The sequence below is a fragment of the Mesitornis unicolor genome, unplaced genomic scaffold (genome assembly GCF_000695765.1).
Source record: "Mesitornis unicolor isolate BGI_N332 unplaced genomic scaffold, ASM69576v1 scaffold21505, whole genome shotgun sequence".
NCBI classification, from domain to species: Eukaryota; Metazoa; Chordata; class Aves; order Mesitornithiformes; family Mesitornithidae; genus Mesitornis; species Mesitornis unicolor.
Window position 1 is genome coordinate 487 of NW_010185398.1, and position 17,229 is coordinate 17,715.

Below are 17,229 nucleotides of genomic sequence, written 5' to 3' on the forward strand. Positions count from 1 at the left end.
TCATGGATACAGGTGAAGTCCCTGGGAAGGGTGGGAGCAGAGGGGTTGCAGTGCTGCTGAAATGAGGAGCTGAATCGGGGCCCGCAGGTGACCCCCAGACACTTTACAGATGTGAGGACTGGTGCAGAGCCTCGTCCAGGCTGTGCCATATGCGGCACAGGAGGAAGATGGGCTCTGGGAGTGATGGGTGGTGTGGAAGGAGCCTAGGAAAGCCCAGTGTCTTTGGTTTTTGGAGCCTGGCAGCTCTCCTGGTCACCCCATTGGGGTGTGAATGATGGGGGTGATGGAGGAGGAGGTGTCTGAATGTGGGGTGCTGTGTTCCCCCTATAACATGCCTGTCTTACACAGGCATCCCGTGCTTTTTTATAAGGGCACACTGTTTTGTTTATTTGCGAAGGTTCATATGTGTCTTCCCTCCTTCTTTACAAAATCTAACAGCACTGTTAAAAAAGAATCATAATTAAAAAAGGCAGCCAGAGAAACCCAGCTGTGGTCAGAGACACTTGCCTAAATTGTGACAAGTGCCTGCACAGCCTTGACCCAAAGCTGCCAGCGAAGAGGTGGGGTTGTGTGGGTAGGGGAGGAAACATTTCTGAAGGAAAGGAAAAACAGAAGCAGCAGGGTCACGGGACAGAGGAGCTTTCCTGCCGTGTCAGACCCCGCTGACGGGGCTGGGCAGTGGTGGTAGGAGCAGGAGGAAGCTCTGGTGACCCAGGGCCACGTGTGCTTGGTCCAAGCAGGGTTTCCTCGTGTCTCCAGCCCAGCAGAGGAGGGTGTCAGCGCCTCGCCTGTACCACAGCAGCCACCCAGTTGTAGCCAGTGAGGTTTGGTAGGGAACCCGTTCGCGTGGTGGCCGCTGCCTCTTGCTTGAGGATGTCGCAGTGAGGAGGAAGGGAACCCATGAGTCCTAGAGGCAGATGGCTCTAGGTCAGGGCTGTGCAGGTAAATTAACAGTGTTACCAAACGGGGTCCTTCATCTCCAGACCTGCCAGGCGGGTGAGGAAGCTGGCATGTGTGCCCTGTGCTGCCATCCGCAGCAGGGAAGGGAAACTAGGGGGCTGGCTTGCAGGAGTCTAGAAGCTCTGGTGTGACTGGGACCACCAGCACCACGCACAGGTCACCTGGCCCTGGGATCTGGGGACCCTGAGCCGCACCAGTCCAGGCAGTGTTTCTTGATTTCTACCAGGAGAGGGGGTCAGGGTTCTGCTGCTTCCCTTTGGTTTGCCTTTATGATCCAGTTTAATACTGGAATCAGCCCTCGGTTTTATTTCCCGGAGGAGGGCAATCAGGAGTGAGACTTTGAGCTGCTGATCTCGGGCAGCACTGGTGTGTCATATATCCCTGCGGATGTGGCCTTGTCCCCAGGAGCGTCCCCCTGACCCCACACATATTTCCTAGTAGAGCCGGCAGTGTCTGCACAGGCTTTGTGGGTATCTCTGCTCTCATGAGACCCCTCCTGCAGGGCTGTGTCCAGTTCTGGGGTCCCCAGCATAAGAGGCCATGGAGCTGCTGGAGTCCAGAGGAGGCCACAAAGATGCTGAGAGTCTGGAGCAGCTCTGCTATGGGGACAGCTGAGAGAGTTGGTGGTGTTCAACCTGGAGAACAGAAGGCTCCAAGGAGATCTTAGAGCACCTTCCAGGACCTGAAGGGGCTACGGGAAAGCTGGGGAGGGACTTTTTACAAGGGTATGGAGTGATGGGACGAGGGAGAATGGTTTCAAACTGGAAGAGGGGAGATTTAGATGAGACATCAGGCGGAAATTCTCCCCTGTGAGGTGGTGAGGCCCTGGCCCAGGGTGCCCAGAGAAGCTGTGGGTGCCCCCTCCCTGGCAGTGCCCAAGGCCAGGTTGGACGGGGTTTGAGCAGCCTGGGCTGGTGGAGGTGTCCCTGCCCATGGGGGTTGGACTGGGGGGGCTTTGGGGTCCCTTCCAACCCGTTCTGTGATTGCAGATCCCTGAGGGGATGCGGGCTCCCAAAGGCTCTGGTTTCCAGTGAGCTGCTCGTGGTGTTGAGTTGGGTCAGAGTGGACTGAGCAGCCCCGACTTGCAGCTCGGCATCCCCTTGGCTGCGGGGTCAGGGTCACCCCTGAGCTGAGCTCATCTGGGCTCTGTCCGAGTCCTCAGAAGCTCCCACCTCCAGTGCGTCCTCTGCAAACACAGACCAAGCTGCTGAAGTTAGGTCTCTTCCTTTCCCCTTCCCTCTTTTTTTTGTTTTTGTGTTAAAAAATAATGGTTAAAAGAACCAGGCAACTCAGAACTTCATCTTGGGAACACCCGAGATATTTTTAACAGTGAATATATATATATATATATAATTGTTATTGTCTCTGAGATGGTAAAACTTAGTCTGGTCAGATTTGCTTTCCAGTCTTAAATATCAAGCGTTCACATTTTCTAGGCAGCCTTGGGGATGGCATAAATCAAGCATACATTCTGTAAATGTTTTATTAATGAAATCTAACTCTTGGGGATGGGTTGCAGTGCAGCTCCCATTTAATCAGAGGGTTTGATGAGCTGTTCTGGTTATCCAACTGCTCTCCCGAATTAAGGATTTGGGGTTTTTCTGATTTATTCTTCTCTTGCTGACTGCTGTTGCAGTCGGGCTGATGCTCTTGTTCAGCAGCAGAATTCAATCTGTTCCTGCAAGATCAATCTGTTCTTCCTGCAAAATCTATTTCTGTTTTTTTATGCTTTCTATGCAGAATAAGGCTTACTGCAGCATTGAGGGGTATCTAGCAACCAACACATCTCTTTTTTTGTTTGGTTGAGCTGTTCGTGTTTCATAGGTCGCAGGAAATAAGGTGGATGTTTTTTTAAGGGGGATAAATATTTCCATTTACTGCCAGAATGCGCAGCAAGATGAGTCAGTTGTTATGAACTTTCGTTGTGAATGTCAGTAGTTTTACAGCTGGGAAGTCAGAGCAGGCCTCCTTACTCAGATTTTGGGGGATATTCGTTTTCATAGCAACCTAAGATCAGAAACTTGGGAAGTCTCTCAAGTTGTAGGGTTGCACTGTGAATAGTGGGAACACCAAACCCTGACTGCAGCCCACCAGAAGCTGGAGCGTGAGCACAGATACTTGGTTAAGGCAGTCTCAGAAATGCCCGTGCTTTACTGAAGATGAGGAGACTTCCCTTCTTTGGGATGTAGAAATGGTGATAAGGGACCTCTGGAGGTCTCTAGTCCAGCCCCTGTTTGGATCAGGACCATGCCCAGCCCTGGGTCAGGTCAGCTACGGCTTTACCAAAGTAAGCCTTGAAAACCTCAAGGGAAGGATGTCCTCCACCAGCCTGGGTGTCTTTTCCAGTGCTGCACCACCTTCCTAGCAAAGACCTTTTATCCCAATATCTATTTTGAACCTCCTGAGCCACAACTCGTGGCTGTTCCCTGTTGTTACACTGTCTGCTGCTTTAGGTGAGGCAACTGCTGCGATGCAGGTGATGCATTTTTTGGTATTATGTGCAGCATGGTATTTCTCCCTGAATTGCCATCAGCAGGCGCTGAACTGGCAGCTCCTGGCTGCTCCCTGATGCTTGCTTTTATGTTTCTTATGTTCCCTTGCACTTCTTTCTCCTGCTCAGGTTTGCATCAGATCTCGCAGAACAAGGTGGCAGTGCTGCTCCTGGCTGGAGGACAAGGAACTCGCCTGGGAGTGAGCTACCCCAAGGGCATGTACGACGTGGGGCTGCCCAGCGGCAAGACCTTGTACCAGATCCAAGCAGAAAGGATCCGCAAAGTGGAGCAGCTCGCTGGCCAGAAACACCACTGCAAGTGTGTCGTCCCCTGGTAGGTGACCTGGAGCCCCAGACCTGCTGTACAGGGATGGAAGTGGCAGGTCCATGTCTGCAGACCTGAGGGACCCAGCACTGCCCTCGAATCACTGACCACCACCCTCGCTGCTGTACCGTGCTGTCCTTTCAAGCACAGTCCCTGACAACACCATAAACAGCACTTTCCAGTGCCTGTTTCAGATCCTTCCAAGAGATTTCATCCGTTTGTGCCATGCTTTCTCAGGTTCCTGTGTGGAGGGAGAGATTGCCTAGAGCTCACCTTCTCTGCCTCCCCTTGCCCACAATTTCTGCCACAGCCAAAAACCTCTTCCCCTGCAGTAGTAAATGCTTGTCATGCTCCATTTTCAGGGCACCTCCTGCTGTCATTGTTTACAGCTGGCTGCTGTCTCTCCTGGCTGCTCCAGGCTTCAAAAGAGAGCTCTGTGGGAGGTGCAAAATATGAATTCTCTATGGGATGTGGTGAATGAGAGAGGAAGGTGCTGAGGCACACTTCTGGGAGTGTTTTCTGCTAAGTGTTCTTCCTTAGGCTGTAAAGAGAGACTGTTACAAAATCACAGTCTGCTCTGAGCCAGGTTTTGGGAAGACTGGAAGAGTGTGTGTTGGATGGTAGCATGTCCTCAGGGTAGCACCTTGAGATCGAAGGTGCTGGAGTCCATATTGTGTTTGTTTCTGAAGCCAGGCATACGTGACCTGAATTGCAAATGCACCATCCCTGGTGCTGCTGGAAGCCAGGGTGGATTATTTGCAGGGTGCAACCTCTGCTGACAGCGTTCACAGTGAGGATTGCTGTCTGCTGCAGTGCACCAGAGGCCAGGCTGTGCCGTGCTGCAAAGATGTCAGTCAGGGGGTGTGTGAGGTCCAGGCTCTCCTCTGCAAGGGTTTGATACCCACGTACCTGTGCCAGTAGCTGTTGAAGTGTGTGACAGGTAGATGATGAAGACTATTCTTAGCCACTGTCAAGGAAGGAAGGTGAGAGAGAGACAGCAGCAATGTGGAGCTGGAAGGAGAGGAGGAAATAGAGAAGCTTAAATGTTTTGCTGCATGATTTGTTTTTCTCTTGAAAATGCTGCTGCTCACCTTGGCACAGAAGATTTGCAGCTCGTTCTCAGCTGGTCCATGCTTCTTTAGCCACTTAGCATCAGTTTGAATCCATGGTGACTGAGGCTGCTGTACTGTCCTTTGCCTTGTTTCCCAGCTCATCAGGATATCCAGATGTCATTCACTTTTAGGGAAAGGCTCTTCCATCCTGGCTGGAGCTAAGCCTGTGGGGAGGATTGTACACAAGACCCTGTGCAGCCCTCCTGCAGGATGTGTTCTGGATGAGAGCTCTCCTGCTCGGTTGCATGCCGCAGGAAACTGCGGTGTCCCTCATTTAACACTCTTGGGTTTCCTCCCTTTTAGGTTCCAGTGGTAGTTTTGTCATTTGCTTGTGCTTTCCTTGCTCATTGCTCAGCACTCATTCCCACCAGGTACATCATGACGAGCGAGTTCACGCTGGGGCCAACGGAGGAGTTCTTTGTAGAACACAACTACTTCAACCTGGAGAGATCCAACGTGGTCATGTTTGAGCAGAGGATGCTGCCCGCTGTCACCTTTGATGGGAAAGCCATCTTGGAGGAGAAGGGGAAAATCGCTATGGCTCCAGGTACCCTGCAGTTCACCCTTACGTGGTGTAACACTACTTGTAATATGTGTTGGTAATTGCTGCTGACCATCAGCCAGCACGTGAAGCAGTCTTGGGTCAATGGTAACGCTTCTGATTAGCGTGGGATGCTTCAGTTCAATGTTTCAGCCTGGTGATCAGAGCTGTAGCAATCTCTGCTTAGTTCTTGATGGAGATTTGCCCAGGGTTTTTAGCAAAGCCTGGGAGTATTGGCAGGATCAGGAGTGGTGCAGCTGCAGGTTAGGAACAGCGTGCATCAGCAGGGCTGTGCGTGAGCTCCTTGGGTGCTGCCTCCTGGGGTGAAGCTGTGGAGAGCCGGGTGTGCTCCTTACCACATGCGGTTCCTCTGCAGAGCTAAGGAGAAAGCTCACTCCCATACGAGGCTGATCACTGGAAATGGGTAAAAAAGCAGCAAGAAGATGAACTCTTTCCAAAATGATTGCCATGTCTCACCTAGTAAAGTTCTCTTAAGCTGGACATGGTCAGCAACTCAGTGGAGGCAGCCTGGTTGGGGCTGTGCTGCAGTGATGCTGTTTTGCAGCTGCAGAGTGGTTTTCCTGAGCTGACACAGGTGTCAGAGGAGAAACCACGAAAGGGTGATCCGAGATGAACAAAAACGCAGGTGTCTTTTGTGCAGCTGCAGTTCAAGCCTTTAAAAAGATATTGGGAAGTTCTGGGGGGAAGATAAACAGAGAATAAGATTTATTTTAGGCTTTTTCTCCAGGCTGGGTTTTTAAATATGCTTTTGCTCTGCACTGGAAGAGAAGAAATGTGATGGGCTTTTCCCACGCTCTGCATAACATTTTGTGCTTTAGTGTTTTCCTCCTGAGGATCTTGCAAGGCTTCATGAAGTCTTGTAATGCTTCTCTGTGAGGCTGGTCCCCATGGTCCCGCTCTGCCGGTGAGGGAGCTGGGCTGTGGAGGGGAACAGGCTTACCTGAACTGTGGAGAGCTGGAAATGAAACCTTTCCTTGGCTGGAAAGCACTCCCTGCTCTGCCGTTAAAGAAAGTTTATTCAGGACTTTCAGCTTTTGCTCTGTTAGCCGCAAAAACCCTGCAAACTTACCAGTGAATTGGAGCTTTCTCTTTTCTCTTGCATCATAGATGGCAACGGTGGCTTGTACCGTGCTTTGGTGGATAATAAGATCTTGGACGACATGAAGCAGCGTGGAATCCAGTATGTCCATGTGTACTGTGTGGACAATATCCTCGTGAAAATGGCAGATCCAGTCTTCATAGGCTTCTGTGTTTCCAAAGGGGCAGATTGTGGTGCGAAGGTGAGGCGGTGCAAACGCTGGGCCATTAAGTTAAGGTCTGATTGCGCTCAGAAGCTGCTGTCTAGGGTGAATCGGGGTGTTCAGACCTCTGTCCAACAGCTCCAAGCAAATTTAGAGCTGCTTGCTGCCTGTGTTGTGTTCAGGATCCCTACCTGGGGGTGTCCTCCTCCCCTCTTCCGCAGGGCACTGTGGAAAATGAACTTCAATTAACTGCACAGGACACTGCAAACTGGAATTGCTTCCCCTTTATGCCCTGCCCTTTCTGCAAAGGCACTTGGGCTGTCTAGAAGCTGTATTGGACTGGGCTGTGTTTTATAAATGCACCTTTGAGTCTAATGGAGGCATTCCTTGTGCCCAGCTGTGGAAGATGGGGAAAGCTGAACCAGCCTGGTTTTATCACCCTAAAGCAGCAGGTACCTGAGAAGAGATTGTGATTGCTTTAATCATTACCACTGTGCATGCAAACAGGGAGCTGAAGGCCGATAGCTGCAAACATTTTTCATTTAATGCCCGATTCCCAGTCCTTGGTAAGAAAAGTGCCCCACAGTATACTGGTTTCTTTAACTGGTTTGTCCTATGAGCAACTGTGTAATTAAGCGGTCAAGTACTGGATTTTATACCCAGTTATTGGGCAAGATGTGCCTCCAGGCTACTCTGTACACCCAGTGCTGCCCTACCCATGCTTCTGAGCATGCAACAGGGTTATTTGTACAGAATCACAGAATCGCTCGGTTGGAAAAGCCCTCGGAGCTCATCATGTCCAACCGTTCCTGTCTACCCCCTAAACCATATCCCTAAGTACCTCATCTACCCGCTCTTTAAACACATCCAGGGATGGTGCCTCCACCACCTCCCTGGGCAGCCTGTGCCAGCTTCTGACGACCCTCTCAGTAAAGAACTTCCTCCTTATCTCTAACCTGAGCCTCCCTTGGCACAGCTTGGTGCCGTTTCCCCTTGTTCTATCCCCCATCACCTGGGAGAAGAGACCAGCACCCACCTCTCCACAAGCTCCCTTGAGGCAGTTGTAGGTGGTGATGAGGTCTCCCCTCAGCCTTCTCTTCTCCAGGCTAAACAAGCCCAGTTCCCTCAGCCGCTCCTCATCAGGCTTGTTCTCCAGAGCCCTCCCCATCCTTGTGGCTCTTCTCTGAACACGCTCCAGAATCTCAACATCTTTCTTATAGTGAGGGGCCCAGGTCTTAACACAGTTCGTTCAGTACGTGGGAGTTGGGGTTGTGCTGGGGATTTCTTCCTGCTTGTCACACCCCTGTATCCTGTGGCTGCAGGTGGTGGAGAAGGCCTACCCCACAGAGCCTGTCGGGGTGGTGTGCTGCGTGGATGGGCTCTACCAGGTGGTGGAGTACAGCGAGATCAGCCTGGAGACCGCACAGCAGCGCGGCCCCGATGGGGGACTGATGTACAGCACCGGCAATATCTGCAACCATTTCTTCACAGTTGACTTCCTGGAAACAGTGGCCCAGTAAGTTCCAGCAGACCTGCTGGTCTGTGCAGCCCAGAAATGCCTCCAAGAGTGGGTGTTTTCATTTCCAGCTCTGTAAGTTCAGTTGTGGGTACCTCCTGCACTGCTCTTCACCTTCTCTCTCCTCCAAACCGTTCAAAACGGCTGTGCCTGCTTTCCGACAGCCCCCATGTGCACTTCAGGCCTTACCCAGTGAGAAGGTTGCAGATTGCACGCTATGCTGTAGCTAAATTACACAGAATTACACTGAGATACACAACGGAGGTTGGGGGAGAGGGTGAAGCTGAGAGAGGCCTCTGCACCTTGCTGCTGGGAGATGGGGATGTGATGCTGGGCATTCAGGGAGCAGCCATACGACCTTCCTGAAGAGCTTGATCCACCCTTGTGTGAGGGATCTGCTCTGCTCCCATGTCATCCCAATTTGGGTTGCCTTTTTATATCTCTGCCTGCAATTTCAGCTGGATACTGGGTCCTCCTTCTCTGGTTTTACCCTGTCATGTCCCACTGGTGCAGGGAGTACCACTGGCTGGGCTGCTCTGCTCACTGAGGTGTTTTCTGGACCTGACTTGGATCAGTTTGGAGAGAACAACACCCTTGGCAGCTGAGAGATGACCCAGAGTAGTAATAAGCCTTCTGCTTCCCAGAAGTGTGCTTTTTGTTCTAATTGGGCATAAAGTAAATGAACTTTTCTCCTCCTTTTGCAGGAAATATGAGCCGCAGCTGAGGCATCATGTAGCCATAAAGAAGGTGCCCTACATTGACGAGGAGGGAAATCTGGTAAAACCACTAAAACCGAACGGGATAAAGCTGGAGAAGTTTGTGTTTGATGTGTTCCAGTTCTCTAAGTTAGTGGCAGACATGATTTTCTTTCCTTTCCTCCCCTTCTCACTGCTTGTTTGAATGGTTGTAACAGGGAGCGTGTGGTTTGTGGGTTAGAAAGGCTGTTGGATCTACACCAAGCTCCAACACAACTGCAGCGCTGCAGGCTCCGAGGGGCGCGTTCGCAGGGCGCTTGGCAGCAGCCGGGCTTGCTCTGACCGCGCTCCCAGAACTGTGCGTCCCACTGAGGATGTGTTGGCTGGCTTGGACACTGCCAGCCCTGGGAAAGACATTCCAAACAAAAAGGAAATCGAGTGCAAAGCCAGTGTTTAATGCAAGTCCGTGTTGGAGTATTCAGACTCGCAGAAATCAGGTCTTTCAGGATTGTGGCTTCTATGGCAACCGCAGCTCTGGTGACTTTTCGGGGGGTGTTACGCCAGGGCTCAGCTCTCGCCCTTTGTTGCTTAAGCACCACGGGGCCAAGTTACGGCTGCGGTGGGAACTGTCAGTGCTGCCTTGCCAAGCTCTAAAGCACAGCTAAGAGCACAGTGCCGCAGTGTCAGCACACTCAGGGGTGCTTTGTGTTTAGGGAACGTGGGACTTGAATAATGTAGGAATTTAGCCTGTGTTCTTATAAAACCTATTTTCTGAGTTCTTGACTTCAGCAGTAAAGGTTCTGGTTTTTTTTCTGGCAAAAAGAGACGTCAGGCAAACTGAATGATCTTTGTTTGAGGATAATATATTTGGATTTCGAGTATTTACTTTAGGATAGAGAGCTTGAGGTTTGAACCGACCTCTGTTTCCTGATGCGCATTCAGTAAAGAAATACCATACCAAAGGCAAAACCAGCGTGATGGAAACAGTGCTGAGTTCTGAGCTTCGAAAGGCCTCATTTGCAAGCAGCTATTCCTTGTGCTTTTTTAATAACATTGCAAAACCAGCTCGGCAGCTGCTCTTCACACGTGAGATGCAGAACCGCACAGATGCTGCTGTGGGATTTTAAAATTTGCATTCCCATTTCTCATAAACAGCTGCACTTAATATTCAACTGTGAATCCTCCCGTGCTGCTTATTCGTCCCTGGGCGCTGGTGTCCTCAGCTGATCCTTGCCTGCAGACTCCCAGGCACAGGGGCTGTTTCTTGGTGCAGGGGAGCGGTGCTCTGAAGGGAGCAGCACGGCTCAGCGTTGTGTCCAGGCTTCGGGTGTCGTTATTCTCTCCATCCTGCCGTGCTCTTAGCTGAGGATTTTTGTCCACGAGCCTGCTCGTGCCTGGAGAGGTTTTGGGGGGATCTCTGCAGAATTTCCTCTCACCTGTGCACAGCTCTGCAGGGTTGTGAGGCTGCTGTGATGTTCCCAAGGAAATTGGGCTACTTGTGTTTTTTCCATAGTACAGCCCTGGTACTTCTTTGCCCTTCAGATGGGAGGTGGACTTTCCTTAACCTGACTGCCCCAGACCCCATACATTGCTGCTCCCTAAAATATAAATGAGCCTTTCCCCATGAAAGTTGTTGTTGCATATGGCTGGCTTTGTTTTTCACTATTGTTGTTTTCTCCCCGCTGCCGATAGGAATTTTGTGGCATTTGAAGTTTTGAGAGAAGAGGAGTTCTCGCCACTAAAAAACGCAGACACAGCTGACAAAGACACTCCTAGCACTGCTCGGCAAGCCCTCCTGGCCCAGCATTACCGCTGGGCTCTCAAGGCCGGGGCCAGATTTTTGGATGAAAATGGTTGCAGGATACCGGAAAAACTCAGGTACAAACCTCTGTGACCACCTCTGCAGCTTCTCTGCCTGCAGCTGCCCAGCTAACGGTGTGTCCTGTGCTCTGCAAAACTGGGTATCAGGTTGATCCCAGGGTGACTTGGCAGGATTTTGGTTCAGCTGGTCTTTTCTGAACAAGCAGAGTAATGCCTGTTGCAGCTCCTGCTCCATTAGTGATGGTGAGAGCTCCAGGCAGGAGCACACAGAGCTCTGGGCTTTATCCCTGGCAGAGATTCCTGCCCTTGGGGTCATGAGTTGACTCCTCCTGTAGCAACTCGATAGGCAGGGGCAGCCTTTTCCATCATTCAGGATTTAAGCAGCCCAAGGAACTGTAATTTGTATCCTCACCAGCTTTTCCTGAATATGGCCCCAGTGCTTAAAGCCCCAAGATTGCCAAGTGGGCTTACAGATTATTAGAGCAATTTCCAGTTCAGGTACTTCCTGCACCACGCTGGGTGGGAAGCACCTTTTGCTCTGTGGGGCTGTTACTTCATCAGCTCATAATTTCATAAACCCATGAGCTGTTCATTTTACTTGGAAAGCGCCTCTATAAAAGCGATGCTCTTGTTTGGATGAGAAATATTTGAGAGCTGCTAATTCCCTTTCATTTTCACACCTTGTGTTCGAGTAACGTCTGGTGCATGTGAATATAACAAATGTCTTATCCTTCTGGATATCCTGTTCTTGATGTTCTTTCAAAGATGCCTTTTAAGCACAGCAAGACGTTAATCCTCTGTTCTCTCCTCTAGTCTCTCGGGAACTGAAGATCCTCCGGCTGTGTGTGAGATTTCTCCGTTAGTTTCTTACTTTGGAGAGGTGAGAATAATTATCTATGGAGGTATTTTTAAGAGTGTGCAGGTATGCATCTGATTTCCTTCCAAAGATGGGCAATTTCTTTAGCCTGGGCTTGCTGAGAAATGGTAAGATCAAGGGAACTAGGGCTTGGGCTCTGTGTTATGTTCATGGTTCCTCTATAGCTCTTCAGCAGTTTGTTCACTCTCAGTTTTAGCCATCTGTAAAATGAGATTTGCAGTGAGGCTGCTCAGTTTAATTAAGACTCAGAAGCACTTTGAGATCTTTTGAATGACAAGTGCAGAATATTCAAATATACAGAACCCATGGGGTCACTGTATCGGGTTGTATGCTCATTTGTGCCCGTCTCCCACCGTGAGTGAATCCTGACTGAGAAGTGTGAGGTGTGCTTTACCAAAACCATGTCTTAAACAGAGTCCTCGTGTTCATCCCTCTGAAAATAATTGGTCCTGCTTCCATTTCGTAGTGAGAAGAGAAGCTTCCCTGTTAGGCAGAGGGTGAGCAATAGTGGACCGCAGGAGGACGCGTGGGCACTGCGAGGAAGGGCGTCCATAAAACTTGAGATCTTTGCTAGGTTTCTGCATGCAGGTAGCGAACTCATCGCAGTCGTCGTGCTGCGAGAACAAAATGAAAACAAGGCAATTTAAGTTGACTTTTCTTTGCTAGGATTATTCTAGTATGAGTTCAGGACGCACCTGCCCCTCCCTGGGAAGTTGGTTTCTGAGATCCATCGTTTCGCGGTTCATCGGTGCCTCTCCTTCATGAAGCCCAGGCTTGGGGCTGGAGCGCTTTCCATCTCTGTCACTGGGGAAACTGTTGCTGTTGTCTGTCCTTCCTGTGACCTTTTAACTGTGGGCAGTCAGTGGTTCTTTGAGGACATCACACAGACTTAAAAGCAGAGCAGGTAGCCGGTCTGATGCATTTACGACCTAACGGTGCTGTTTTCCCACGTTCTCAGGGTCTGGAGGCGTACATGAAGAACAAAGACTTCCCTTCTCCCTTTGTACTCGATGAACACAAAGCGGAAATGCTAGGAAATTCTTGAAGAGGAGGGAGGCCTTTCCCCCTCACATCAGATACCTGTTTGTCAGAGCCATTATGAGAACTGACATTGCTAAAGTGTCAGTATGAAGTGCATTATAAAGAAAAAATTGCTTTGCAGTGTCTGATTGATGCCAAATCCTTGCAGCAGTTGTGTTTACACGCACCTATGTGCTCACCACTTCTGTTTGGTAACTTTGAAGGCTGTGCCTTTTACCTCAGTCTGTTTTGTAGACTTGGATGTGAATCAAGATTAATACCTTTTGGCTACCAAACAGATTTTATATTTCTTGTTTGCTGTGCGTACCAATATGTGAAAAGAGCCAGTCAGGGCCTAATAAATCAGCTTCGCATTCAGGAAGGTTAAATTTCTTCAGTGCCTTGTTAGGGGTCTTGTTTGTGCTGGTGAGGTTGTTGTGTGCGCAGCTGAAGAATCAGTTTGATCTGTCTTTTCCCTAATGCTGTGCAGAGTAGAAGATCCAATCCAGAACTGCATCCTCTAACCAGACCCTACAGAGGACTCTGCAGTAGGTAGGGATGCTGCTGTGCAGAAGCATCGCTTGAGGTTTGGACCAAAGCAGAGCAGAGCAGTTTGCACACCAACCCTCGCTGGTGGCATTTCAAGAAACCATAAGTAAATATGCAGCTTAGACTGATTGCTGATTGCAGCTGTAGTGTCCTGCTTTTTTAATTAAGAAAAAAAAGAAAAAGATGATGAGAAATTTCTTTCACAACTGCTCTTCCTGTCTATAACAAACTTTTCCTTTTCCTGTTTAATGTATACCATATCCCTCAAAGGGAACTCTTCTAAAGTACCTGAAAGTAGTAAGAGGAACAAATCCTGATGGTAGAATTTAATGCTTAACCAAAACCAAAAAAAGGCTTAATCCCAGCATAACCAGTGTACACAGTAAAGCACCAACCTCTGCTTTCTGGCCAGGTAGTTTCCCAGCACTCTTTCACTTATGAAATAATTCTTTAGATGGCTTTCTTTGACATATATTACTAACCATAATGTAAAGATAACTGTCAGCTAATTAAGGATGCTAATTGGCAGAATATCTGTAGCTCAACCCTGGCTCAGGGATCTCAGAGTGGCCGTGGCCCACAGATGATGGTTCCTGTTCAGCCATGGCCATGGCCCTGGCCTGTGGCAGAACCCACAGCTGAACCCGTGCCGAGCACCCAGAATAGTTTCACCCTCCAAGAGGATGCTTTAGGGGGCCCTTGCTTGAGGAGCACTCTGTACTTTCCCCTAAATCAGGTGTGGGAGGAAGATGCCTCACCTGGAATGTGATTTCATGCATCTGCTTCTACTGAGGAATTGCTGATGCTGTTTTATTGAGCATAAGTATTTTAAAATAACTTCCCTGGCTTTCTGTAATTCCTGGTGTGAAGCTAGATTCAGAATGTTGGGGAAGTGTAAAAATGGCTTGGAGAGTAAATATAGTTAGCGAGTAGGCTCCTGTTTCCAAAGAAAGCATCTACGTGCCAGTTTTCAAGTACAACGTGTATCTGCATGCACCTTTTGCACGTGCGGGCCAGCTAATGACAGCTCTGATTACCTCACAGAATCCCAGAATCCCAGAACATTAGGGATTGGAAGGGACCTCCAAAGCTCATCCAGTCCAATCCCCCTGCCGGAGCAGGAACACCCAGATGAGGTTACACAGGAAGGCGTCCAGGCGGGGTTTGAATGTCTGCAGAGAAGGAGACTCCACAACCTCTCTGGGCAGCCTGGGCCAGGGCTCTGTCACCCTCACTGAGAAGAAGTTTCTTCTCCAATTGAAGTGGAACCTCCTGTGTTCCAGTTTGTGTCCGTTACCCCTTGTCTTCTCATTGTTTGTCACCGAGAAGAGCCTGGCTCCATCCTCGTGACACTCGCCCTTTAAATATTTATAAACATGAATGAGGTCTCCCCTCAGTCTCCTCTTCTGCAAACTAAAGAGCCCCAGCTCCCTCAGCCGCTCCTCATCAGGGAGATGCTCCACTCCCTTGATCATCTTTGTAGCCCTATGCTGGACTTGCATTTGTCCTTGACACTCAAGTCTGTAATCTTTTTCACGCTGTTTCTGTGGGTCATTCCGTTCCTGTCCGTCAAGTTTTATCTCTGGGAACAAATCGTGTTGTATCTTTTGCTCTCTCGTTCGAAACTTCAGTTCCCGTGTGCTTTAATCATGTGTACGCTGTGCTGCCAACGTAAGTTTTATATCTGGGAACAAATCGTGTTGTATCTTTGTGAGTATTGCTTGTCAATTCGGGCACACGTTCGTATTGAATCGCACTGTGCTATAAAGAAAGGGTATTTCTTTTGCTCTCTCGTTCGAAACTTCAGTTCCCGTGTGCTTTAATCATGTGTACGCTGTGCTGCCAACGTGGTTTTTAGAGGTTGTTTTCAAGGAGAAGCTGAATTGGAGTGCTCAATGCCTTGTCTGTTGGGTTTTTTCCTACGACTCCTCACATTTTAAACTGGAACACAGAAATAATTTTGAAAGAACTTAAAAAAAATCTGTCCTATGTGTAACAAAGTAAGTCTAGTATGCATTTAAAATGAAACAAAGGGAGGTCCCGCAGTACTCCAGACACTTGTGGACACCTACGGATTTTTATAATAAAGATGTTCCTGTGATTTCTATGTGTCTGTCTGTGTTTCTTGTTCATGAGGCAAACACACTTGTCTTTGTCCCTGCACGTCATGGGTGTTGTCACCAGAGCTGCAGGACACCATGGCAATGTCACCGATGGCTGGGGGCTGCAGCACCCACGCTTCAGATGCACAGGGGGATGTGGGTGATTCCTGGGGGAGGCTGACATTGTGGGCTGTATATTTTTCATCACAAAACAGAAGACTGTTCCTGCCTGCTATCCTGCTTTTTTTAATTGTGTTTTTCAAGCTTTTCAACTCAGTTTACTGAGGGGAGGGAGTTTAATTGTGGGTAGTGTGTGTTTTTCTCTAATTTAAAGCAGATTGGAGCGATCCAGATCTGAGTCAGGCTTTCGTGGCTGTTGTGTAGGTAATGAGCACGCCGTGGTGCTTGGCTTCCCACTGACAGGCACTTCTGAACCAGGGCTCTATTTGTAGAATAATCAGTAGGGGAAGTTAGTAATTGTTCACAAGTGACAGATTGTCCTTCCTTTTAGGAGTTTAGTGCTGAACCCAGCAAAGGTCAGTAGCAGCTACTCTTCCTTACCTCTCTTACCCCATGCTTTTCTCTCTTGGCACCCATATGAAGGCTGCTGGGGTTTTTAATGTATTTTTAAGCTACATGAACTGGTAGTTTCCTGTGACAGGAAAATAAGTATAGAAAAATGAATGCATGCCTCAGGCTTCTGTTAAATTGTTCCTCTGCTTGTTTATGAAGATTTTTTTCATATCTACCAGAATTGTTTGCTTGCTTAGTTTTTATTAATCATTACATGCTCAGGAAAACACCCAATTCAGTTTTATCTGGAAATCCAGTGAGAGGTAGATTTCAAATTTAAAGGCTCAAATGATGCACAGCTGAAGGTGAATTCAGTGCCAGCACTTAAAGCAGCTGCTTCAATGCTTTCTTTCTCCTGTTGGACTACGAACCTGACAGAAGTAATGGTTATTACAAAACCAGAGTCACGTTGTGGCTCTGAATGTGTTCATCACTAAACAGTGCTCTTCCTATTCCTCTGCCCACTGATAATGCCACTCCTCCTCCTCAGTGAAGGTGCAGGAAAATGTTTGCACAGGGAGTGAGGAAGGGCTGGGGGTCTGTGGAGCAGCAGGTAAGCAAAGGAACTGTGTGGGACAGGTGGATCCTGTTGAGTACCAAAATTCAGTGCCAGGCCTTAGGGAAGGGTTTATTTACACAACTGCTTCAGTCGCTTTTCACCCTCTCACGCACATCCTTACAGATTTCAGCTGTCTGCTTTCAGGCCTGTGGTCCCATGTTGTCTGCCCAGGACTTTGTGTGTGTGATGCAGAGGATGAAGGATGCCAGCTCTCAAATGTGTCCCTGGGGTGCTCATGGGTGGGTGGTAATGGCATTGGACAGTTCTCTGTGCTCTGGGATCAGTAGCTGTATGGGGTTCTCCTTCGCTGTGCGGGCTGGCAGGAGCAGCAGTGATATCTGCAGTGCATCCTCTTCGTGTCTTCTGCTGCATGACCCTACTACAGCACTGCTCTCCAGGCTGGGTGGGAGCTGCACCTTCCTGAGCTCCACTGCTGTAAGTGCCCAGGCCCTTCCATTAATTACCATCAAGTTGTTGTTTCTGATGACCTCCCACATGCCTATTTCCATTTATGTTTCTTCCATGCTGATATTTCGGTGACTGGTCTCTCTACTGCAACCTCACAGCACATAGGAACAGTGAGGACTCCCAGCCGTTTCCTGCCCGGGCAGCTGGGGCCATCTCCAGGCAAGGCCTGGCTGCGTGGGGAGAGCCGGTGGGAAAGGGGAAGGAGAGAAGGAAATGAAGCCCCAAACATCCTCAGCCCGAAGGAGGTGCCTGGTGCCATTGCTCGGGCTCGGAACAAGCCCACGCTGAGCGCTGCGTCCCCGGGTGTCGCGGGTGGCCGGCGTGCCACTGCGTGGAACGGTGAGGGCCGCGGTGAACA

At 49.4% G+C, this 17,229-nt stretch overlaps 1 protein-coding gene across 1 annotated transcript; it reads left to right on the forward strand.

Annotated features, from left to right (window-relative positions):
- Positions 1–3,580: 3,580 nt before the first annotated feature.
- Positions 3,581–14,275, forward strand: UAP1L1 (UDP-N-acetylglucosamine pyrophosphorylase 1 like 1; the record flags this gene model as incomplete). The annotated part of the gene is made up of 9 exons (XM_010184834.1): positions 3,581–3,785; positions 5,260–5,435; positions 6,558–6,730; positions 8,014–8,207; positions 8,912–9,052; positions 10,595–10,780; positions 11,537–11,603; positions 12,559–12,611; positions 14,254–14,275. Coding segments are annotated over 9 exons (1,217 nt in total), but the record flags the coding sequence as incomplete, so codon positions are not given.
- Between the last annotated feature and the right edge of the window lie 2,954 nt (positions 14,276–17,229).